The following is a 26,143-nucleotide window of genomic DNA, read 5'->3' on the forward strand; positions in this document are numbered from 1 at the left end:
ATCACCTCTTTCTGGCTCTGTGATGTATGATAGCAGTGTTGCGGAGATTGCTGTGGAGTTCCAAGGTGTGTAGCTGACGGCAAACGATGGAATCACGGGTGTCAAACTCGCATCTATGCTGTACTTAAAGATCCGCGATAAATTATCTTGGGGCAGAATTTAATTACACTTCTGCATTTTGTGCCCGTGGGGTATAATTACTTTGGGGTTGATCCATTTTCGCCCATTGATTCTCCATACCTTTATCATTATTTCAAAAACCGTTTGATCTAATTGTAACGTTGTTTTTGTTTTAACTTTACGTTCTTACAAAGTAGATAATTTTCCAATGAAAGCTCTAAAACGCATCTTGTTATGTCAGTTATCCAACCATCAGACATCATATGTTTAAGAGGGTCTTTGGGGATTCTTGCTCACTGTGTTTCCATATTCATGAGAAAAACTGTGATGTTATTGCCGGCAACGAGCGAAAGAAGTAGGCACCAGAATTTTTGGTTTTAGTGTGGCTGATACAGGAAAAATTGGGCACAAATTGCTACCTTGAGGCTTATCAGTTGTCACAGAAATGTGTGATAACAGGTGGGATGAGTGCCTAAAGTGACGTCATACCTTCTGAACAGCGCCCTCGTATGTTAAGTAATGCATGCTTGGACATTGGTTGGTTGATTGGCTGCGTTGGGTCCAACAGGGTCATGCAGTCCACATTTTGGCCTGCTTCTAATAGGGTTGTCATCCCTCCCGCCATCCAAGCCCCGCCTCTGCTCCAGCGCCCTCGTAGACGAGTCTTTACCACTCCACCCGCTCCTCACAGTTCCACTGCACTCCCTGACCAGGGATCCTAAACTCTCAAATTTGCAATTCTTTAATGCGATAGCAAAATTCTCCGTTGTTTTTCATACACTTAAGAGGCCTAGCCTCTTGCTTGAAAATTTGTCAGTGTAAAATTTCTGTAACTGCACCTTTAAACCCATGGTAATTTGGGGAAACCAACCTGGAAAGCTTTTTATACCGCATGTCAGACCTGCCTGGTCAACAAAAGTGCACGAAGTACTAGACAAGGCTTCTACTGCGCGTCAATGTGGAGCTGTTTCTTCTGGCAGTTACCTCTGTACACATGCAACATTGTAATTTAGTAATCGTCTTCACTAAATTTGGATAGTAGCTGTAAAATAATTAATCAAAAAAGCACCTGATGATAACTATGATTGAAATTTGCAATGCAGCCGTTAATGGAGAAATTGAACAAGTGTATTTATCGACTCCTACTTCATGAAAATAACAACCAGTAGATAAGAGTAAGATGAGAGAAAGGCCTTTCCAAAAATGGTTTTTCATTTATCATAAATCTTCCATTTTTCCCCGGTGAAAATAATGAAGGCAAATCGACAAATACAACATAGATGCTTCTAGACTGACCGCGCAATATGCAAACTGTGTCTTTTTACTAGTAACTGTGTATGCTCGTTGTAGATAACAGAAGGGTGTATTGACCAATCACAAGAAGTTAATCAAAAACACGTGACACACTAGACTTCAGCCATTCCTAAACATCTATGTATCACCGCTTGACTTTTTAAATCATGACCAGTCACCCTTTCATTTGTTAATGAATCGGTTTCCTCGATGACCTTGACCGCAAAAATGCTACCCTGGAATTCCCACCTCTTTCTGAGACGGCATTCGGTTTCGAAAATGGATTACAAATTGATCACAAATACAAAAACCCATGTTTTATACCGTTGCCAGTTTGTAATTAAGATACTCAGATTTTATCAACATGTTGATGCCTCTGTCTTGATTATAAGGACTCCTAACGACCCTACCCACCCTCACCCCCACCCACTCAAGAGCAGGAACTCGCGTGGGTGATAAGCCCCTGACCGATGATCCTCTATAAAAACTTGAAAGCCATCAGCGAAAAAGCAAACTGCCCTTGCTTGTGGCACAGAGCTTCGCGAAATAGCTGCTCCATTGGAGCGCACACGAAAAGATCTCTCCTAGTTCTCATTAGACTCGCTCTCCAGCCGAACACATCTTCGTCCCCTTCCAACCTTACACCACGCAAGAAGCACATTGGCGTTGTTCGCGCATCGCGCATCACCGGTGGTACCCACACAACACAATTTAACGCTCTGGCATCTGTTTCTCTCTCTTTTTCCCCCTTGTTTGCAAGAAGGAGGAACTCAGGTCCCGCGATAGCGTGGGACGAACCACATCTGCTTTGACGCCCTGCCGCACAGTCACGCCGTATTTCACCAGAACCCACCAGTCAAGGGCTCCGGTTTAGCACATCCGGCCAGTCGCAGTCGATATCGGTACCACTCTCTCGTTTCTTCACGCCTCCCAATCTTCGGTCGATTTTCTGGCCGACACGATTTGGCTCGCCACCTTGCACGTTGCCGGTGTGTACGCGTTTGAAACCATCTCTGGCAAATTTACGGTGACTGTGCCGTGGCTGGCTGTGGACTTTTTTCTTGACTTCGCGCAGAGACAAGAGACTTGATTCCGAATTGGCAGATCAGTTTAGAATGGGGACGAACGTTTGTGTGCTTGTCCTACTGTTGATGGCGATGATGACTGTTGTGTACTGTACTAAAGGTAAGAAGCTCTTTCTCTTCTGAGCTAATTACTATTTTATAGTGTGATAGAGTCGCCATACTGTGACCATGTTACCGACTAGAATTGACTTGTGGAGGAAAATGTGATATTATTTGGATGTCCCGCACAATACAAAGTGCCAGATTCTTTGTTGAGTAAGTCTTTGTTGAATGTGTTTTGAAGAACCATTATGAACCTACCATAGGTAATGTCAGAAGAAATAAGAGGAAAATGAAAGAATCAAAACTTGCTTTCTTTCAACGGTCTGTTTACTTCGACGCGTGGATAGTGATGGAGTATGATTAAATAAGAAATGTTGCCTTGCAAATCGCAGTAATGGCGTTTTTTCTTAAGTGGTATTTTTTCCAATTAAATGGAGGTTCTTTGAACCGTGTTTGATTATAAGGACCAAGGCAGATCCAACGGAAGCTATCCCCCCGAGCCATTTTTCATTTAATGACGAAACGTGCATTTTGTCGTCTTATTCCTCTCCTTTCCTTCAAAAAGTATGTAAAATGTCCAAAAATGTAGCTTCATCCACAAGAGGTTACATCAAAATGTTTTCATGCATACCACCCCCCAAAGAAAACAAGTTTGGCCCCCCAAAAATTGGTTTTGGATCCACCCCTGGTAAGGACGGGATTCTTCTCATCACTTACTGAAAAACAAACAGCCTCGACAGGGATGCAGGCCAAATAATGCCAAGTGCTTGTAGTTCAGTGTGTAGAGTGGGTTGAAATGTTATTAGGTACAAGTTGCCTAGACCCGAAACACTTTAATCTTGCTCCGCTTCGCCGACAGGTTGTACAGTTGTACAGTATTGATCAGGGCATAATTGAATCGAGATCCAAGGCCGAACAAAGCCACGACGGGAAATATCTTGGTATTCCATCTTGCGAGCCAGCGTGGTTATTTCATCTTGCTCTGAGCTGATCAACTCCGTGATGCGCATATTAAACGCGCAATTTCCCGTAGACAGTTCACCAAGGATGAGCAACGAATTCCCGTCGCGGGTTCTTCGCCTATTTACACATAGGCGGGTGTCACACGGTGTACTTATGATATAAGTTTTGTGAGCATTTTCATGTCTAGTCAATCGTCTTTCAAAGTTACGTCTTCTTCAAAATACATTAAAAACTTTGTAAGAATGACACGCCAATGAAATGCGACGGCCACCTCGTCTCAAGCTTGCTGTAGATTCTGTGCTTCGTCCTCATTTATCTCTTATGCGAACTTAGAATAGGTTTGGTCTCCTGTATCTTTCACCTTTTGCTTTGGGCCCAAAAATCGTCATTGGCGTAACGAGGGTTTAAATCTCCAGGGCTCAAGGGTTGCATTGATTTTGGAAGGGGCACAGCTTGCTTTTAGGTGCATTGGGGATGCACCCTGATGCAGGCGTGTAAAATACAAAATGTTCAAACGGGTAACCTAAGGGTTGACCTATATCTAGATAAGGGAAGCAGGTGCCCACTGTAGTTACCCCGTGGTTACATAAGTGGGAAAGATCTAGTGACGGGGGGGGGCAGAAGCAAAAGGCACCACTGTCGGTCGAGTTATTGAAAGTGATATCTCGGTTGTGCTAGCGAACCTGCCAGAGATTGCTGGCAGTGTTTCAGATAAGAACCCCCATCATCCCAAGCAGCAACATCCACATGAAGCATGGGGATGATTAGTAATAAGCATTCCACAGCACTTGTGAATCTGCTCCATTCCACTTGGCTCTGTTTGCTTTGACAGTGACCTGCCGACAATGATACGAAACAATGTAGAAAGTGATTCATCCGCCAATGCGGGAAACAAGCCACTGCACTTCTCGTCTTGCTTAAATTGCTACCCCTTGAAACTGTCCGCGACGCCGTCCTAAAAATTCTCAAGAGTTGTCGAACGATGTTATCAGTTACAACTGGATGTTTCATAAGACAAAGGCCCAGTAAACTAACGCGTGGCGAAATAAGGCATTTAGATGCTAATGGTAACGTTGAAAAGCAAACAGCAGCGACGCTGCAAAGTACAGTTCACCAAAATACCAATTTCCGGACTGCAAGCGAACCATTGTGTTGAATTAATTCTCAAATCCTACTGGAAATGTAATGGGTCAGCCTCATTTTTCCGCCGCCTCTGACTGTTGTTTTTTGTTGTGGTCCAGTGAAGTATAGTAAGGCTGGCTCATACAGGCAAACATTTCATAGGTATGTTATCAGCCTATTTAAAAAAAAAACAAATTACCATTGCGTGATGTTTATTTCCGTACTTTTAATTTATTCTTTAAAATATTTAGAACCCATAAAATCATACATTTTTACCTTAAAACAGCCGTCTCAAAGCTGGCGACGGGATTTCATTCCTCCCCATCTAAAGACTTCGGCTGTCCCATGCCTGATCTTTCCGAAACTTGGGATGTATTTAAAGACATTCATTATCGCTACAAATATGACGTTTGAACAATGTCCAATGCATGCGGTTTGTAACGGTCATTTGAAGTTTGTGGCCGAGTGTGTCATCACACGTGCATTGAACACGTCAGTAGGAAACGGCGATTTTTTTTACTGAACTGTCTTGGCAAACTTCGCTTTGCAAAGAGCGGTAAGTCTGATTTTCAACGATATTGGATTAAAAATGACCACAAGACATGACTGAACAAAAAATCTCCTGAAGGCTCGGCGCGTGAATGAAATGCACTTGTAACGACACAGGAGAAAATAATGTTTCACATTTCAGTGGAGTACGTTAACTATGTGGAGGGGGGGCATCTCTCGTTGGAGTCATGTCTCCTTTACTCATACCTAAGTTCCTTGACTGCACGCTTTACTGTAATATGCTCACAAACCGTTACCCAATCCATGAAGTACCCTCTCTACACAACAAGGACCCCTAAGTTCTCTTTCCCCGCAAATTGGGACACTACTTAAGCCGTCGATTTGTTTTCTGAGTGTACAAGTTTATCGATATCCTGCTATATGAACGGAAAACATGGTCGCCTAAAACTCTCAAAACGACGTGTTTGATATACCAGAACGTCTTTGACAGAAACTGTACCTGTCCTTAACACTTACGCTTATACTGTAGGCAAATGGATGACCCGTAAAGAAATCATTAGCGGTGCGTTAGTAAACTACAGTTTGGCAAACACAATTTCTAGGCCAGCCCAATATCATTGTTTACACTCATGCACTTTTCTTTTCATTGCAAAAATTGTTTAGGTCGGGGAAACATTTTAGGCAATTCAAGCCTCTTTTGGTTTATATCCTGAACAATCTTCTATTTAGGATGGCATTATCTTCAAAGGGGATGGTTTATCATCCGTCCACAGAAAGACAGATCTTCCAAAGTAACTGTATCAAAGAAGTATTATTTGAAGTGTCTTTCGGCGGCTGTTTTTAGAGAAGTTTATTGTAACTGATCACAAATGTCAACAAATGTCAATAACATGGAATGAGGGGGGAAAATCTGCTATTAAAAAGAATTCGTTATAACATTTATAAGAAACTTCCAGGACCTATGAAGCGCCCCAATTGAGCATGGACCACTTTATACTGAAATGCTATCGCTACTTAAAAATCAAAGGCATTTCCGCTCGTAAATGATGAAATCTTGGCTTCTGTCGAACTCTGTAACTTGGGATTAACCACCCTCAGCAATTATAGCTGGTAAATTTGCTTCAGGGGACTCGCGGGAGAAACTCCAAAAGTTGGCCATATGCCAACTAATGAAGATTTCGCCACAAAACCGGTTGGTTGCCAAAATATTCAGTACATACAAGCATTAAGAAAGTTTTGTAAGCATTAATAGCGCAGTCACATTCCTTTTCTTGCGGTTAAAAGAAAGAGCGATTTTATGTGAGAGTAGTAAAATGCTCGCAATATTTTTTTATACATTATGGGGGGGGTGGGAGACAGTTAGCATGGGAGTGTTGCTCGCTATCGCCGTAATGTCCATTCAGTTGATGGATTGAACGAGTTTTACTGATAGTTCAGTGTGTGTATTGAAAAGCCACCCTTCAAGCAGAGGGGAACCTATATACAACCGTGCTTAATAATCGTCTCATTTTATTCTACACAGATCGCCAACCAAGAGGGTGCAATGCCATCTGCATGTTGAAGTCATATACACATCCGGGTGAGTTCCCAGATCTACAGCTAGCAGCGAATTCCCACTGCCAGTCAAGGGCAGATCCAGAACCAAATTTTCGGGGGGGGCAAAATTTTGAAAATGTTATGCAACCTTTTATGGCTTCTCTGAAGAATGAGGCTACAGTGAGGTTCTTTTTACACACTTTTCAAATGCTTTTAGAAGGAAGGGAAAGGAAATCGCCTTTCTCTCATTAATTATGTTTTCCTTGGGGGCATGGCCTCCATTGCCCTCCGTCGCATCCATCCTTGGCCTAATGGAGCTAATTATTTGCCTATCAGTCGGAAGGCTGGGCTTGTTAGGCGATAAGTGGCTACAAATTGAGTTTTCATATGACGTTGACTGACCGTCGATCGGGGGTGGTAGTAGTCTGGTTGCCAGACAAAAAGATTCCGACTATTTTGGAGAATCGTCAGGTCCAGTAGCCGCTTTGGTGAATTCCTCTTAAATTGTCCAAATCTTCCGAAATCCATTTCGATGATCAGGCGTGAGCAAATTGCTTCTCTTTATACATTTCACCGCATGCAGCATTATTCTTTTTAGTACTCTTCACTCCAGCACAACTTTGTTTAAAATAAAACTGCCGCATGCACGCTGTACATCTGAAACAGTATGGGCATTAAGTCCAAATGATGTAAATAAAAAGATATGATATCCAGAATGTGACATACAGGAAATGGGAATGCTTTTTTATAGCCAGTGCAAGTTCGCCATAGCTATACGTACAGGTCAACGTGTACGTAAATGTGTACACGTCAGTGCTTGTTGACCTTGGCAGAACCATTGGCACGTAAACAATTCCTAAAATTTAATGAAATATAGGCCCGGGTCTAACTCTCAGATATGATCATGCTCAAACGTCTTGTAGCCGCTTCTTGTTTGCATCTCAACGAGATGAGTTATCGAGTAGTCAACTCGATCCGGGGGAAATCTTGGAGTAGAAGACCTGGCCGTCAAAGCTTTCTCAAATTGTTGTCGGTCAAGGTGTTGATATGTCTTGGCAAGACAAGTTCAATTGTCATTTGGGCAGGGAATCAGTGCATGAATCTCTGGTCCATTGTTGGTTTAAGTACTTGGACGCTTATGCGTGTAGTACTGATGGCGTGCGATGACACAGTGGTTTTCAACATCTATATTCAGTTCTGGAACAATATCATGGAGCTGTCGAGCGCAGGTCTTAGTTAAGCACAGAAAATATGTGCTGAAAAAACTGGTAACCACCCAAATTGTAATGTATACACAACTGGAATACTCGCGCTTGTTGGTTCACGAGCTGGTTCCGAAGATGCGCTAATGCCTTTTACGCGCACTCTCATGTGTGTAAAAAGCATTAGCGCGAGTACCTGTGCGTGAACCAACGCGCGCGCGTACTCCATTCGTTTGTACGGCATCAACTGGTTCTAAATGACGTCACACTTCGGCACTCTATAGGGTACCGAAGTGGCTGTGTTGTATTTGAGTCCATCACAAGTCCAGTCATAAGCAACAGGGTGAACAATGACAATGCAATGATTTGTCAGTTCATTTGAATAACTCCTAGATCGGCTTAAGAATGACTTGTGATGGATTTACAGAGACTTACGGGGATTTTTGATGGACTCGTGTACAACACTGTGAAGTGGGACAACATTTGAACAAGGAACTTCAGTGCCAGCGCATGGAGTACGCGCACGTCAGTTTACGCGCTAATGCCTTTTACACAAATAATTGTGCGCGTGACGTATTAACTTTGGTATCACCACATACGCGTACAGAATTCGTTTGCACTACACTTTCTGGTTAAAATGGTGTAACACTTAGGTATTCTAAATTGTCTGAACTAACGTGAGGAAAACAAGGGGGTCCTTTCTTTGCACTGCTGACCATCGTACAGCAAAAAGTATTTTGTGTCTCCAACATTTTGAAAAAAGTGTGTTAAGTATTTTGAGTCACAGAGTAAAACGATAAGGAACAGTAAGTTTTTTATGAGTTAACCCAAGTAAATTAAAGAAATACAAAATGTCATATAACTTAAAGACAGGACAATTACAGACAGGATAATTGATGATTGGAGTAAAGTTCAACAGGCTACAGGAAGACGACCATTAATAAGCCATCTCTTACATCTACCTCCGTCATGAAATTAATATTTGTTGACAGTTAAAGCTAGAATGATTTATTGATATTGAACTCATGAAAATACACCGTATGATAATATCCATCAAAAAGCCAATAATTAAGGGGCATGACACATTCCGAAGTTTAATGTTTATGGCGCTACATGAAAATTGGAACAGCCTGTCAAAAGTAAAAAACCAAAAAAGCTTGCCACGCTGCTTCAGTACTTGTCCTTTAGATGAACATTTCAAAGAATTCTTTTTCTCAGGTACGTAGTCAAGGGGTCTGTTTGTTTCACACGGATTTTTATCCCGATAGTGATCCTAACGCTGGTCCGCACCATCCATTAGGCAAGTTTTGATGTCCGTATACCAACGACGGATCACGGCCAAGGTGAACGCGGTCAACATTTCTGTGCTTTACTAGGCAAAATGCGGACTATCACTGTGTCTGCATGATCATCCACGCGAAGAAATATTAGCACTTAAGAAAAGGAAGTCAAAGAAAAGAAAAACTTGTGCCTTAGCAGTTTAAAGTGCAGATCTCTTGGAAAAAATAGACATTTAGAGTGCGCATGTGCAGATATTAAAAGCTTCAATCGTAAAGAACGCCCTCTAGTATTAGATTACCCCCCACGCAATATTTTGAATGGCCACCGTCTGGAGAATTTCAGGGGTCTCCCGATCTCATCTCCCGTGGTGAAAACCGATCTACTCCCTTGCCCATTCACGTAGTGTTCCCTCGCTGGAGGGGTAAAAGTGATACTCCACATAAATATTACTTTGGGTTTTTACAACGAAAACCACCCCTTAAGTTGCTTAGTAGCCCGCCAAAGAAGCTTTAACAAATCAACCTCCATATTGCGTCCATAGTTCGTTTTATTGTGAAATCAGTGACAGTGCATGCTTGACAGTGCATTATTCCCCGCCGGGACGGTAATCTCGGAATCGATGAGATGACTACAATCCCAAGTTGATGTTCACTTTACCCTGCAAGTTAGTACGGCGTTAATGTTGTACTTACTGGTTTTTTAGTCGACCCTATACCCTTGGAGGAGTCGATATCTGTGCTTCACAGCACTGCCTCATCGTATACGAACCATTATCACTCTATCGTCACCCGAGGCAGAGGTATAGACGGCCTGATAATGCGCCAGTGGCGACGTGAACCACGACATGATCTTCTCTACGTCTTAACGGGTTTCCCGCCGGTGTCCCCCGTCGAATTCCAGTGGTGTTACCAGAAAATCTCTACTTTTGGCTATTATTTCAAAAGAAAAAATCCGCGGGGCATGTTGGCTTTTCGTTCCCCTCCTCAAAGGTATTGATCTTTCGCCGTGCCGGGCCGACGAGTTGGTCAACAAAACGGAGAGGTTGTGGTGAAACAAAAGAGGTTTTGCTGCAATTCACTGAAAGACCTAAAAAGGGTGTGTGTGCCAGGACGATAAGAAACACGTACTCCCGAGAGAGACTGCGTCTGTCTCACTGAGAAGTGCTCGGATCGTGGGTCGATTGTCACAAGAAATCTACAGTGTATTTGCTGAGCACTTCTGCACTTAAAGTTTGTGATCGCTTCCACAACTGGCTGCATTTTTTTCTGAGGCCGAATGTCGGTGTTTAATACGACAGAAAGGTGTTTTACGAGGATGCTTGATAACGCTGCAGAATGAGATCGCGATCATTGTATACGCATCTTGATCATTACAGTTGTGTATTGAATCAAATAGCAATTAAATGTAATCTAATATGTCTAAGGTGTGGATAACATTTGATCGCTCTCCTGAAACCACTTTTAACGTAGATCCATTTCAAATTAAATCACGTGGGGAAATGTTTGAAATCGAACGACAACCAATGTAGTCAATATTATGCGCTCAAGTGGCGCATTTCATTTCCTTCTTCACAGGGCCAACAACATAAATTCAATTGTGGAACACATATTGGGTAACTTTCTACACTTAATTATAAGACTTTTTTGTTAAGTCCTGTCGAAAAGTACACCTTTTGAACATATACAATATTCCATGCTTCTCCCGACAAAATGTTGCTTGATATCATGTTAGGTTAGGAAGACGATGCTCATTTTAGAGATTTTCTCGTTGAATAGCCTTTATTCGTGCGAAAATATAAACGTCAACGAATCAAGAAAAATGGAGACAGAAAAGTGGTCAAAATTATTGTAAATTATTCCGTTGCAATAGCTGTTACAATAAAGATTTCTGCCCAAAAGGATGTCACACTTTACTTGAGCAGAAAAATCTCAAATACACTGAAATGCACCGGCTCATTGAAATTGGTAAAAGTGATACTGAAAGATACGATGAATATCGGGAAGGAAGCATGCAAAAGGACTGTATTTGAAAAGTGACATTCCTTGGGAAGGAAGGAAGGAAGGAAGGAGAGCGACACTGTGTTTACAAGAATATCAATCCTCAATGTGCGACCTAATCTCCAGGTGCATCTTCTTTGTATTGCCGGTGATAGAAGTGAGCATACTTCCATTCACATTTTGTACGTCCTGCTTTTTTTCTCCTTTTAATCAATCCGTTCGTGTGGGACGCAGCATACTTACTCCTAATACTGACGTGGTGACAGGTTGACATCTACTGTCTTTGTCGGCTCGCCTCGTCACATGAGCCAGAGGTTGCCTGTTCTTGGGATGTTTTCAGCTCCGATCAATAAGCTGCTCCAGAGTCACATTCTTGGGTACGCACCATGGATTCTGATGGGCGAGATTTACTACATGGTAAAATTAAACCCGGCAATTTTCCGCCCTGCGTGCGTAGTAAGCTGGGTAAGAAGGCTACACGGCAATGTTGTCCTTATAGCTCTTGGGTTTAATTTATTTATTTTTTCAATCTTCAGGGGAAATTAAAGCTTTTGCACGACCTTCCTGACCTGTTTTTCTGGTGAAATATAATCCGCTCATTTCCCGTTGTTTACCGTACCTGATTTGAGGCCTGCTCGTAGTAACTTTATGTTCACACCATGTTTTCTTTAATACAACTTTCAAAGAACTGTGACGAAGGAAATGTTTCCTTGCACGAATTTTCGGCGTGTAACTAATCATACGACACGAAGTGTGCCGTTGTTTCACATTAAACCATCAAAGGTACATTAACCGAATTGCCAACAAGCAATAGCTTAATCAAGCAAGAGTGCAACCGACGTAATGTTCCCTCTGAATACAGGACACAACCTGTCCATGTTTAGTCCGTGACCCGAAGCCAATTATTGTTAACCAAAGTGATGACTGAGTTTACCGTTAATGTTCACTCTCATCAACTTACATCTGTGGTCGCCGGAGAGGGAGGCGGCACGGGAAAGTCTGGGGTCCTTGAATGAAACCTTACGTACCCAAAATTGAAATTTATTCCAGGTCTGAGGTCTCAGTCTGCAAAGTTTACAGGACACTCAATGCAAAGCAACTAAATTGTGTCTCCCCTTACAAGTGGAACGAAGAGCAACTGGTCTGCTGCCACCAAGTGCTGTGTCAACCCCCCCCCCTTGATCCACCTTTGATATATCAAGGCCATACACAAAAATAAGCCCCTTGAGTTTCCCCTACAGCAAGGGAAAAATAACGGTGCCCTAATGTAGTCTTTTATGTGCAAGAGAAGTGTATACATCAATGACGTGAAGTTTCGTAAATTGTCGGAAGAAAAACGGAGGGACGTCAGTGATGACGCAGAGGTTGGCCCCAGAAAACTGTGAACTACTGCTCTGTACGTTTGGGGGAAAGGGGCATTCTTACAAGTTCAAAAGTCGTACACTCCCATGACGCACTTGGTATAAAAAGCACACCGATGCTGGATTTTGTAGGGAGTTAAAACCAGATGCGTTGTCGGTCTTTACTTGTTATGAACCCCATCAGCTCCGACCAACCCCATACCTGTGACTCTACTCTGAACCACGTGCAGTGAAATGTAGTACCAGTACTGGTCAATCCCAGCAGAGGGTTCAGACGTTTAATTTCCCCTCCTCTATAGCTGGACGGTCAATAGGCTCGTTATTTCACCAAATTTGTTCTGTCAGAGCATGTCTACACTTTCAGAAGGGTATTAGCAGACTCGATATTTGTCCTCGGCAAACTGTTCTTGAATAGTCAGTCGGTGAAAGAAGTCTCGTGTGGCAGGGGGGTCATCTGGGCCTTATCACGCGGGCGATGATCAAATACTCGTAATGGAGCGGTTCTTGGCAAACTGTGAGATCGATCCCTACTTCGCCCCGAATCTTGAACGATGAGCTCGATAAGGATTTGCGAAGTAACGAGCTGAAAAATGAAGCCAAGCTCCTTCTGTGGCCACCTCTATTTTTATTATGCCTCTAAAATACACAGTAAAGAAACGATTATCAAGTCAATTAAATTGCTAAAAATAGCGCAAAGCAACGTGAAATACTTGCGCACTTTAAATTTTGGAGCCTTCAATGATTTTGGTTTCGCGCAATTGCAATCTTTGGTATGCGTTCAATATATTACACATATCCTCACAAGAGGTCAGAAAATCTGCAGCTGTCACACACACTTTGGTCAGTAAAGAATAATACTTCAGCATTGTTTGACATAACAAACGCTGTTACAGCCACGCTGGTCTTGATCATCTTACGTTTCCGGGTCGTGTCTTACCTCTTCACACGACCATGCACGTGTAAATAACCTGCGTGTGTGATTGCAGACGCCTTTTTCGCTTGTGGTATTAAAACAAGGAGGCGCGAAATGGACAAGGTCCTCAAGTTCAATTAGGCTGGTTAACGTTCCCGCCCATTTCAACTATTGCGTGTTGTGTATACTTTACGTGGTGACAGTGGTTTTTTCAGCAGTTCAATCGAACTTCAGCGCACTTCAACAATAGCTTACTCAAAAAGCTTTGATACGGTACGCTGTTCCATTCCTGGAAACTACCTGCCCATAATTTAAATAACTGATTGATAGGTCAATTTTGAGTTATTAGTAATCCATTCTTTCGTTTTAAGGCTGAAGGGAGAAAAAATTATGACCTAAAACAAAAAAAAATTTTAAAGTCTAAACTGCCCTTACTGTGGTCATTTACAAAAAATGAGAGAATTTTTACATTTGCACAAATATATATTTGTAATTGTCTTAACGCCGGTGTTTGCCGTCACTACGAAGGCTGTGGTCTATCATATTTTCGGTTTCGTAGCTTTAACTTCAGACATACAATGTTTCACATGTAAAATCTCCCGATGGCCATTCTCTGCCAATAAATAAGGGTACTCCATGAGATTTGTTTTATAACAAAAATATTATGTACATCAATATTATGGGAAACGTTGCTCCTAAAGTCTCAGGGGTATCTATCGCAAAACAAACGCGGATATCATTGACGCTATTCAGTTCATGCGGCAACACGAAGTGGAGACTTAAAAAAATATCCCACAGTGAGCAGAAGACCAATTGGTGGAAAAAAAGGCTTGTGATTTCTAATGCGAAATAAATAATTTTTATATATATGGTTGGTCTTAAATATTGCCTTTACCTTTTTGTCTTTAAGAACTTACAATGTAAACCCTGTTGACATTCACTACTACACCCTTATGTACAATGTATGTGTCCATTATCGTACATACTTCAAGCACGGGCGAATGTGAACAACCTCTCAGTACAGCCTTTTATTTCACATCTCTCTCGAGCAAAGTGGTATGATTTAATGGGTTTTGTGCATTTCCCGTTATGACAGAAGTCTATCTGACAATGCAGCCACGAAAAGCTTGGAATAGTTTCACTTCAGGAAAACCAAAACAATTCTTATTTCTTATTTGCTGCACTACCCAAAGGTGTAGGGGTTATAATGTGGACACTATAGATTGGCTATCATGCGGGGACGGTTGGCGATGCGTGGATGTCAAATTCCATATCGCATGGCTCCATTCGAACCTCTTTCGTTTGGTATTAACTTTTCAAGGCCGTCATATTTCGTTTTATCATTTGATCGTCGCTATGAGTACCTTTGGTTTTCACCTGTTGCGTGTAATTTCCGCTTAATTAGAAAGTTTTAATGGTTGGTTACCGCAAATTCAAACTTTTTCGTCGTTTTGCAAACTTCGTGGAAACCCTTGAGAGTTCGTAACTTAGGCTTAATGCCAAATGGTCCTGTCTTTGGTAATCTGAAAAAAAATCTGAATTGTATTGCTTTCGAATATTCATACGAAAATCCCGCACAAAGCGAGACATTTACAAGTCTTTCTATTTTTTTGGCTTCGCTTTCCAATCAGCAATGGTGAATAATTCCCAAAGGGGGGTTGATAATGATCGCATCGCGACCAGAAATATGACCGAATTAAATCACCGAAGCCTTGCTGACAAAGACTCCAAGCACAACGTCTCCCGTTAATTAAAACATGAGCCCTGGGGCTGTCGTTTAGCAAGTCGCTAGGGGGACATTGGTAAGGCTCGGTATTAGTGAGTCGTTGCCCTAAAAAAAATGGGGGGTCGGGAGAGGTGATTGCCCAAGGCTTGAATGCAGGATTAGTGTAGGTAATGGGATCACATCTTCCGTTGTTGACACTAAGTGTCGTGGAGGTGCTGACATTCATCATTTGACATTGAAGAAGAGGTCTTGAGTTAGCGGGCCATCTTGGTGACATGTAAATAGAAAGTTCCATCTGTAATCTGCAATGCTCGCAGACGTGATAGATTTGACTGCTGTTGCATCACTGGCATAGATACTATAGGGTCGAATTTTTTGAAAGGGCCATTTATTGGACATTATTTTCTACACAGTGAAGTCAGTAGGTCTGTTCATAGTGTTTCAAACAATGCAGAGTTTTTTTTCTTGTGAACGTCTGGGGCAGGTCAGAGGGCAGGTCAGAGGCCTTTAATAAGCACCCTGTAATTATACTAATTTGTCTCATCCAGAGTATTGTCAGGATGTTCCAAACTAATCGTTGATACACTCTTTATATCCTTTGTTGGAAACGAAAACGACTGAACCTTTCACCATTACTGGAAAATTATGGTATTAAAATGAGTTTGAATCAATACCTCAGACTGGTGCTATGGATATGCGAGGGTTTCACTGGCAGATACTCTACGGTTTATGCATTTTGTGTGTGTTGTGTTAGCACATCAAGAGATATAAGCACGACTTTTTTAAAATTAAGTTTCATAATTAACGTCGAGGCTCAAACATAAACAGCAGCATGTGCCGAATTACGACATGTACATGCATGTTATTCACTCTGGCAGCCTCGTTCATGAAAATTGTAGTCCGGTTATGCCATCCAATCTGATTAGAGCTAAGTTGGAGGACGCCTACGCCAGGGGGTCGATGGGGAAATATACGGCGACATTAACAAGAGGGACTTCATTTCCCAGAGAGAGTTAGAGAGGTCGCGCGTGAAGGAATTTGAAGGGTGTGGTGGGAAAAACTGAGACTCAAGAGACTCTCTTTTTTTCTTGTAAAACGGCTATGCCTTTTTATTCCTTCATATTAAAGTACACCGCGGTAAACTATCAGAAACCATAACACAGAACGCACTTGAGCAGCCGGACTTGTTTTCTGCGCAGGTTTCACCGCAAGGTGACTCAGCAAATTAATTTCAGCAGGTCTAATAGCTCTTAAACATCCAGCTGAGTCCTGGAGAGAGCATCGCCATCAATTTGTCTTGCGAGGGTTTCGTGTATCACATCGAGGACGATTGGATGTGCTGTTCATTTGAGGGACCTGTGTCGCCTCTGGGGTTATTCAAATCGAAAGTTTCTGTGACCGAAATTCGTCAGTAAGATGTTCATCAAGAGCGGAGTGGAATCCACAAAGTAGATGTTTTTCATTTTGGTTTCACATATATTACAAAAAACGTTCTTTTAGAGATCACACAGATTATTTCTTTCCGTCGCGCCCTCTGGGGTTCGATAGAATGGTGTCTTGTATGTATGTTTACACCGAATTCTTAAAGCTTGAACATACCAGCTTCACGGGATATCTACTTTTGAACAACATGTTAAGGGATTCTAAGTTGGTCAGGCAACCATATAAAAAGTTTTAATTCATCCAGAACAAAAGTGACAATTAAGTACAAGAAGCCAGATAGTTTGTACCAAAGTTCCTAAGATCCTTCGTTTCTCGGATTTGAAGGAGCAGTTGCCAATTACTAGCGGCTACACTATACAAGGACGAAATAATTTTTAAAAAGCACTGCTTCTTTAAAGGTAAAATCGGTAATTAAAATTATCTTTTTTTGCTCTGATCTGGGGTCGGACCTTGCCAACCACCTCGCTACCCACCTCGCTACCGGTATTGCTATGGACACAGTGCGCGTCACAGCCTCCGTAACAGCCGGACTCTCGCGTATGATTCATTTCAATTTCTCGCTGGACGAAGAAGTCATTGTTTTGCTCAAGCAAGCGCGAGTTACTAAGAAATATAACAAAATACTTGAATTTTAAATTCCCGTGCAGTAAAAGCTAAACAGTCATTTTCATTTCCAACGTTACATTTGTCATATATATATGAACGAATGTCAATTTCTAATGCATACCACCATGCTTTGTATCACTGACGAGCAGTTTGGCCGTAATGAAACAGCAGCAATACTTAACTGTTCCCCAAGGCGATTCCCTTGGTATAGCCAGAGTAAGATTTGCTCAGCTGCACTCCTAATTCAGTGTGTTCCTTGTTCAATTTCCAACACGATTTCCGTTTCTTCTCATTGTACCCTGTGAGGACCCGAAACACCCATCGATCACACGTACACCACACCGTCCAGATTAGGTGAAAAGGAACGTCCAAGAAACTGTTACACAAATATTATGATCCAGACGTTGTAATTGAAGGTCTTTGACGACCGAAAAGGCTTGGTAATGATGTCAATCTTCAACAGATATAATTGATGATTAATGTGGGTTACATGTTTTCTTTTCTGTTTTTCCCCCTTGTGTTTCAACAGCCGGCAAGAGAACGAAGTCAGTCGACCTCAATCAGGAGAGCTACCCTTGGAACCAGGTGGGATAATTTTATCAGCACCGTCGTCTGGTCTTAGATAACGTGATTGCATGACGCAAGTATTTTCTTTTCAAAGCTTGATTACTTCATTAGTGGGGAACTTACGTCAAACTTGTTGTTTTTATCAGTCCTATGCACAGTCGTGGACAGCGATCTTGTTTTGGTAACCTTTCATTGATCTCCCTGTGGTATCAGCAAGAATGTGAGGTTTTTTTCATAAATTTCCGCATTGTGGTGTTTTATATTTTTAATTTATTCAGTTCCGTGACACCAGATTATCGCGTCGTTCTAACCAAAAATGAACATGTGAAGATTTCTTTTGCTCAGTATGGCAGCATAAGGATTAACCAGAGAACACTAAACACATGTCGAAGATTGCAGAATCAAAAACAAATGAGCCCACTTTTTACCTTGGAAAATATTGATTTAAAAAAGAATAGGAATTGTTCCGGAAAAACAATGAATTTAATAGTTGTATCTTTTCTCAACTTCAGAGAAAGATTGCGGTTAACTGCCCCTTCATCTAAACCCTCCAAATTCTTCTCCAGTTGGGCGATAGTGCCATCATCACATCAATGCTTATACATTCTGTGCCTATGTGTTTTTTTTTTTCGTTTTTCGTTTCTCACAGTATTATTTAGTTTTAAAACCTGAATGGATGCTGTAACAATGTCATTATCCTTCAAGCAAGAATATTGTTTGTATCAAAAGTGGTATTCGTACACGAAGTTAAATATGTACAAATTAAGAAGACGTATTCTTTTCGGTACATTTTACGTGTGCAAAAGGAATTATCGACCAACATGTGATTGGTTGACTTAGTTTAATTTGATTCTGATGTCAAGTCCTTTCATAATCTTCCTGTTTGTATACAATGTACGATGCAAGATCTGATGCAAAAAAGCTTCTCATCTGTGTTATAACCAACCAAACCTTTTGCTAAACAGTTCATTCATTAGTTTACTTTTTGTCTCTGGAAGATATGGGCGTGAATCTATTTGGGGGAGCAAATTGTTTCTTTTGGCGTTAAGTGATTTAACCAGCCAGTCGTGTTAATGTAACGTAGCGATTAATCACCTCGATACTACTTGAACCCAATAACACTGGGTGTCATAGTAAAATGGCAGATCACGGATACCAAGCAAATGAGTGCGTATGAAGATACAAACCTGAACTTTGTCTTTTCAAAGTGTCAAGTCAACAGCAGCATAAATTGACCTACATGTATACGGAAATCTAATTAAAATATTGATGTGAAAGCGAATACGCCAAGTGTCAACGTATTGGATACTGATAGGTCATATATAGTAGATGCTTTTGCCACATGGTATATATCAGTGCGTGAATGAACCTAAATAGCAAACTAATTATGTAGCAAACAGTGACACAGGTTACTACACTGAACTCTTTCAGATTGTTTTTTTACGAAAAGCTTTGCCGTGTAGCCTGTGCTAGGCTATATTTATGTGATTAAAATTTCGACTAGGAAAACACGCCGTTCCCCATATACATTGACAACAGAACTTCATTTCTTTAATGGAGAAGCATGAGTGCAAATTTGAATTGTTTCTAATCACACTAAATTTTGGGGATCAATGCCTAATTCAGCGTAATTATGTTGGATTTAATTTCGTCTAGTTTTAACAACTTGAAAATAATGCATGGCTTGTTGAACTGGCTTTCGTGTACTGTAAAATCTGCCGTGTTTTTCAATTTACAAGTATCATTGGTCACAAATTAGTTAATGTTTTACTTTAACATACAAATGGGCTTCCATTTCGGAGAATTCATTTTAGTGCCATTCACTGTGCACGTGCAGATTGGATTCAGTTCCCGCCATTTTTTGTTGCCAGGTGGATGCTGCGCAAACCCATACAGCTGACGCCATGACGAAAGATCAAACGTCAACGTGTATATTCGACGAAGTACTGAAAGCGCTTTCGCCGCCATGGCAGGAGCGACTACTATCGGTAGGTGCCAGGTCGTTCATCTGTAGGAAATGTCTATTTTTCAGAGACCAATATTCGGTGATCAGCAACACGCGACTTGAAAACAGAGGCTGGGCACAGATTTCTCAGTGGTTTAGTGGTCGAACCAGCTGTGTGGCCTTTACATAGGCAATTAGCTGGCCTAGTTTTGTCGAAGGTCTTTTCGTCGAAGCTTCTGCCGAGAGGCCAGATTCTATCGTCACCTTTGAGACACCCTCGTCTCTGGCCATTTCAAGAACAGAAAGGAACGAGTACTGGGGTAACAATTAATGGAATGATTCGGTAGCGAAATTGAGTCACCCTTGCGTCATCGATCAACTTGAATGCAACCACTAAAATCGCCAATATTTGTGTGGACAGTCCCTGACTCACGAATTGTTTCAAGGGTTTTATTTTTTAAGTATTAGCGGGCATACAGCTATGGCCTCCCTGGAGCTGTAAACAGGGGCGAGATTTATGGAACGGTTAATCCTCTCAAAACTTACTCGTCGCCGGCTATTCACAGAAATACGCGTTTGGTTGGAATGATATCCACCTTCAAAGGAGCTTATAACATATCCATAGTGTCGCTTTGGGGCTACAGAATTGTCAGTTGGGAATGTACTGTTATAGAGAGCGTTGCAAAAACATCGGGTGTCACAGATTCCCAAGTTCTTGCATAATGGATGCCATTGGTGAGGGTTTTGGGGTTTGATAATGCCTCCTCTCCCTAGTGGATTATCTCAAAGCCACAGTCCTTGCTTATCAAATTTTCTGTGGTGTGAAAACATACGAAGAATCACCCATTCTCGTCCAGGTATTCAGAGTCATTTTTAAGGTGCCCTTTTTGGTTTCGGTTTTGACCGTTACACAAGTTTTACTCCGTTCTGATGTGATTGTGCGTGGAGATATCTTATTGAAATGTTCCTTAGATCATGATCCACTGTTTCCGTACCGGTCAATGCATTAAAGTTTAGAATTTGCCCTGAGGGCTACCGGTTTGTCTAACACAGCTTTTCTAATAGCTGTTCCCTGGCACGAGTCTTCCTTTATCCCAAATCCACCGACTTGAGCGTTGAAGGGAGGTTCTTAGTGAGAAACAGAGTGACTGCATTACCTTGAGCTAGCTACCGATACTTCAAAAAATATACACAGTGTGTTATCCACTATGAGCACATCCCTGCCGTCTTCCGCAGCACTTCACAGTCCCCAACCTTGCCCTCCTATTTACCTGCTGTAGGGTAAGCACTTACGACATGTCCATTAAGCGGACCGTAGAACCAAAATTTGCAAGACGATCGCCATCAGTGAACCGAGGGAGGGAGGACACTGTTTGCATTTACATCATGTGTTCTGACGTTGATAACAGAACTGGTGTCAGAATTAGACATTGACGTGAAGTTGTCGAAATGTTCATCACGTCACCACGCAAACTAAGATATTCTAGTCCCCGGGACGATTTGGCTCTTGTTTTTGACCCGCTCCTGTCATTACTTCGTAAAAAGCCGGGCAGATGTTTTAAGTGGAAAGGAATTTTGAAGAGCAGTGCCTTGAAAATAGCAAGATAAATGGCTGGCATTTTTATCCGCGCCCAGTTGTTATAGGCAAATTAAATGAAATCAAATTTCAATTCTTTTTAACAGCAACATCCCTGTACTGATAAGATGTCATGCGGAAATCCGTGTTGTTGAAGTGTTCCAATCAGAAAGTTGTGTATCATATGAGTTTATAATGTGAGGAAAGGTGAACCCCAGGAGTTAAAGTTATAGAAACCATAGTATTTTTTTTATTTACATTGTCCGCCAAATACCTAATTTTATTTACTTTTGGTGTCTACGATATCGAATATCGGTTTCTTAAGTTTGGTTGGCGGCATGCACAGTGCTTTAATATAGTCATAATTATCACTGGAACTTCCCGCGTGAGAGATTGCCGAAAGCCGCTGAAAGCTTGAATGGACAATTAACAACGTACAAACTGACGCTTAATGTAGGCGTTTGGCCAAGTTGCATATCACAGTCCGTGGATCGTTTAAGACGCTAGTTGTCAGTCAGTCACTGAACTCTTCGCCTTTCACTGACACGAGAAAAAAAAACGCGGGAGACGTTTACACAGCACTAAAGTTTGGGTTAAGTGCGAGCGTGTTGTGGTTAATGCCAAATTCATCACTTCTTTTTGGCGCAATTTCCCGATCTTGACAAGTATAAAAATGATGGAGGGTTGGAAAAGGAGAGCGGATGGCCCAGGCAACGGACGGCACACCACTCAGACGGCAGGAAACATGTCTAGGACAATGATGGTTTAAAGCTCTTTTATGGCTGGCAGGCAGGTAATTTAGTCAGTTCCATTGGTAAACAGCCTTCCGGCCACAATGCGCTTTAGAACACTGTGCCTTCACAATGTGCGCCTGTGCTTGTTCGTGGGCACGTTCGGCTTCAGGTACTTTTATATTTCTGCAGGGAGCCGGCTGGTGGGCCATCCAGATTAAACATTCCAATCTCGTTTGTCAGTGGAATTAATTTGCTTGGTTGCATTTTGCATGACAGTGGTCATGGTAGTTGTACTGTGATTGGTAACACTTCCTTAAGAATGTTATTGAAACTTAATGTTTTGGGGAAAGGTTTATTTTCTCATCAAATATTTCAAAACACAGAGTGACAGTCAATCGACTCAAGTGACGTCATATTAAGAAACTGAATTTAAAATAAGAGCAGAATCGCTTTATTTTGCTTGAATGTAATACATTTGAACATTCTAGTCGATCATCAATGTTGCTGCTTATCACCATCCTGCCACCATCATCATCTTCAAAGTTAGTACGTGCTAATAATGATATTCATCCTTCTGTAAAAACTGGTATTTGTCAAAGTTTTACCAGTGGGCCTAACATTTCGTAGAACTGACAAACGTGTTGGCCAGTTTATTTAACCGTCCATCCTTATGACTAAGAAGTCATTTTTAATACACGTGAAACTGTCACCCATTTTAAAAGTGCAATGAAAAGGGAGTTAATTTGTAATAATTTTCTCCAGCCACATTAAAACGCTGTTAATCGAAACCCTCGCGCCCGCAGTGTGTAAATCAACACGGGAAGGAATGCTCGATTGAAACTGTCACAGGTCAGGCGTTTGCATGGGCTTTGTAATCACAGCTTCGCCAGAAAATTTACGGACCAGAGTGGACCACGCGCAGCGTTCTGGCGCCATGAATACGCCCTCAGACGGCATGCAGCAGGGAACGGAAGCTCCAGAAAACGAAGGATACTGCATCTCCTCCATTGGGTTTACCAGAGTATTGTGCATTGCTTAACACCGAACCACCAGCACATACAGCAAACATTCAGATTGGAAAAAAGTACAAATATTTTGAGGCTTTCCGTGCAAGAGAATATGGTTGGAACCTGGCGCAGTTGTTTACCTTTGAAGTAATTCACAAGGGCATGAATTGAGTGTGATAACGAATTATCACTCTCACGAGCGATTGCATTCCCTCCAAAGCCAAGTTCCAAAGTGGTTTGTCCATGAATGATACTGTGCCTTGAAATGGATCGATGGATTTTAAAAGAAGTGTATCATACCTCATTAAAAAAATCCTCCAGAGAGTGAGGGTCGACAAACAACGAGTTACCTCTTGGTATTAATGGATCATTGTCCGATCTATATTCCTGCGGTGCTTGACATATGAGTTTAATTTTGATTGAAGGTCCAGAAATCAATTTACAACAATCTCTTTGAGACAGAGCAAACACTGCAGATGAAAAAAAGGCAGATGTTTTAAATGCTCGTCAAATATTGCCGGACTATCTTGGTTATTTTGTATGTCACTGGTTGTAAGGTATAATAAGTCAAACACCTGAGTGTGGCAATATCTGTGTTGATGTGCACGACGAGACTCGATCACGGTTTTTTTTTTTAAGATTTTATCTAAACCCATCGCCAAATAAGAAACAAAGCTTGGGTAATTTACAAACAACGCCCCCTGAGAAGTCTTCTCTGATTCGGTCCTGAGATGGCCCAATTCCTGAAAACAGGGGTTGAACGTGCTGTCATGGAGTCCAACGTCAACACGGCCAATCTATAGATGGCTGGTATTTGAACCCGATGCCCTCGTCACGGTGACAGCGCGTGGTTAGACCGATTACCTGACCCCAGGCTATACGAATCCCCTCAGAGGTTAGGCTTAAAGAATACTGATTTCATTTTCCTTTTAAGAAAGACGTTCCCCGTCGTTCCTCGCTAACAAAAAGCCCCAGGAAGCTTCGTAAGAAATTCTAAAATTGAATCAGCAAAATCGAAAATCTTTGAATTTAAACACCAGCGAGATAAGATCGCGAGAGAGTTGAATTAGGAAAAGGAAATGAGCGGCGAAAAACAATCCTTTGCCTTCAAATTGGGTTGACAGTCGCCCAGAATTCTAATGGCAAACAACTTTCTCCTTGGTCAGCCGCAAGAACGTTGATCAGTGAACATTGATCCGGCCTTTCTCAGGGCCTTCTCATGGGGATGTACCTTGAGGGGCTTTCTCACGCTTTTTTCGGAGGAAGTAACATGAAATAGACCAAAGAAAATCTTTCTCTCATTATTTTTTAATCAAACTTTTGGACTCCTTTTTTGGAGGGAAGGCCCCCCCCCTCAATGCGCCAATGAGTGTGTACTGGTCTCATTGAAGAAAATTGTAGAGGGCGTTTTTGCTGATAGTTCTCTGGGTTGTGCGTCATTGCCGGGAAGACTCTCAAAGGCGTGAAGTTGTCCGCAGAATAAACACATCGGTTACAATATCCGGTGACCAGTGCTGGCAAAATAACCATATCATCTTCACTCATCCAAGTTCCTCTTTCGTGTTCTGAGACGCGCTGAAAGGCCCTGTGTACATTGAGACCGCGGGTAGTGTGTTTGACCACCCTTAGCGCTTACTATTCCCTCCCCATCAACTCACACACGTACACCATCTCTCCACGATAGGTCGCTTCTGTATACCCTGGGGGTTACTTCGGCCGAGCACCTGCTGACCGCTTCCAGTTTCCGTGCTAAGGTCTTCGCCCAGTATAGTGTTTGAGGAGCAATATTGGTGCCGGTGTTGTCACCTTTGCATTTCTCCCTGTCGACAGGTCCGATATCAGGAAGCCGCACGAAGTTTCCCTAGTGAAGAGTTCAACTTCAAAAAGAAAAAAAGAATTAGGGCCTATGATCATTTGCCAGATGCTGTGTTTCCTTAATTTATAAAGAGCTCCAAGAAGGTTAGGGTTCTATCAAATGGATAAATAAGCCAGAGCCTAAAATTGTGACTCTTTTGCAGAATAAACATGCAAGTACAAAATAACGACAAAACAAACTGAAATACAACGATTCAGAGGTATTCTTTTAATTTTATGGCAAAGTTGCCCTTCCCACGTGTCAACCATCAAAAGACATCACATTACTGCACGCACAGCAAAACCAAGAGTGATGCATGTGCTTTTGCTTATTCGTATCGCCCATAGTTCCGACCGCCTTCACAGGGCACCGAGATGGGACAGGCAAATGTATAGCTCATTATGAACAATTACACAGTTGAGAAGTTCTGTATGCACGTGTACTGATTAGGGCAGCCAGTAACCCACACTGCTGTGATAGTAACCGACACGTCTTTAATGGCTGTGACGTATTTCATTCACAAATATTTGTGCAAGGCATTAAAGTTTGCCCATCCCAGCGCCGTTTTAGGGCGATAGGACTAGGCGACTTGCCCGTATATATAGGGAAATGGAATGGTCCAAGTTCTTGGCGTTTAATTAATTATTTTCTAACCTGAAGTTGATAAACTTTAAAATGAACAATCACTCAGGTCAACACTTCCGTGTTCTTTCGTAACACACACTGCATGATACTTCCTTTTATATTGATATTTCCTCCAAAAGATTTGATTTGTGAAGGGGATTAGCGGTCACGGATTTGGTGCTCAGTCGGTGATTGGTCAGGTTGTTAATCACCGCGGCTGGCACTACGCATGCGCGTAAAACACTATTGTGTACCACGGACGGGTTAGTTGTCTCGTCTTCAATATGTAACATGATGATCGAAACCGAGAAAATGATTCTAATACACATAATACTAGCATTGCTTTGGTAAAATATTGTCAAGTCGAAGGACCGTGAACACGGCTGTCCACTGACGGTCATAAAGTCTATGCCCGTCAAAGCCCAGCGCCCTTTAAAAGTGGTAAAGACGAGTGAAATGTGTCCTGACTCTATGGCTGTGGTACCAGTGCATGGTCGGAATTAACACCCATCTGTGGTGAATAGGTGCAGTATACAGCCGTTAGGCAGTGACTTCCATAAGTGCGTGTATTTTAGCCAGTCGTAGACAAGACCCAAGTTACCGGTACTTCCACTGTAAAAACTCGAGTCGTCATG

At 41.9% G+C, this 26,143-nt stretch overlaps 1 protein-coding gene across 1 annotated transcript in view; it reads left to right on the plus strand.

Moving 5' to 3' along the window:
- The first annotated feature begins 1,908 nt into the window (after positions 1-1,908).
- LOC110978132 (uncharacterized) overlaps positions 1,909-26,143 on the plus strand; it is a 32,390-nt gene continuing 8,155 nt past the window's right edge. The window contains exons 1-4 of the mRNA XM_022232874.2: positions 1,909-2,598; positions 6,658-6,714; positions 17,730-17,785; positions 19,639-19,755. Of these exons, the coding sequence (XP_022088566.1) occupies positions 2,529-2,598; positions 6,658-6,714; positions 17,730-17,785; positions 19,639-19,755 (300 nt within the window). The 5' untranslated portion in view covers positions 1,909-2,528. The remainder of the gene's footprint in view (positions 2,599-6,657; positions 6,715-17,729; positions 17,786-19,638; positions 19,756-26,143) is intronic.

This window comes from Acanthaster planci, linkage group LG08 (genome assembly GCF_054643075.1).
Source record: "Acanthaster planci isolate LZ-2023a linkage group LG08, COTS_SCS, whole genome shotgun sequence".
NCBI classification, from domain to species: domain Eukaryota; kingdom Metazoa; phylum Echinodermata; class Asteroidea; order Valvatida; family Acanthasteridae; genus Acanthaster; species Acanthaster planci.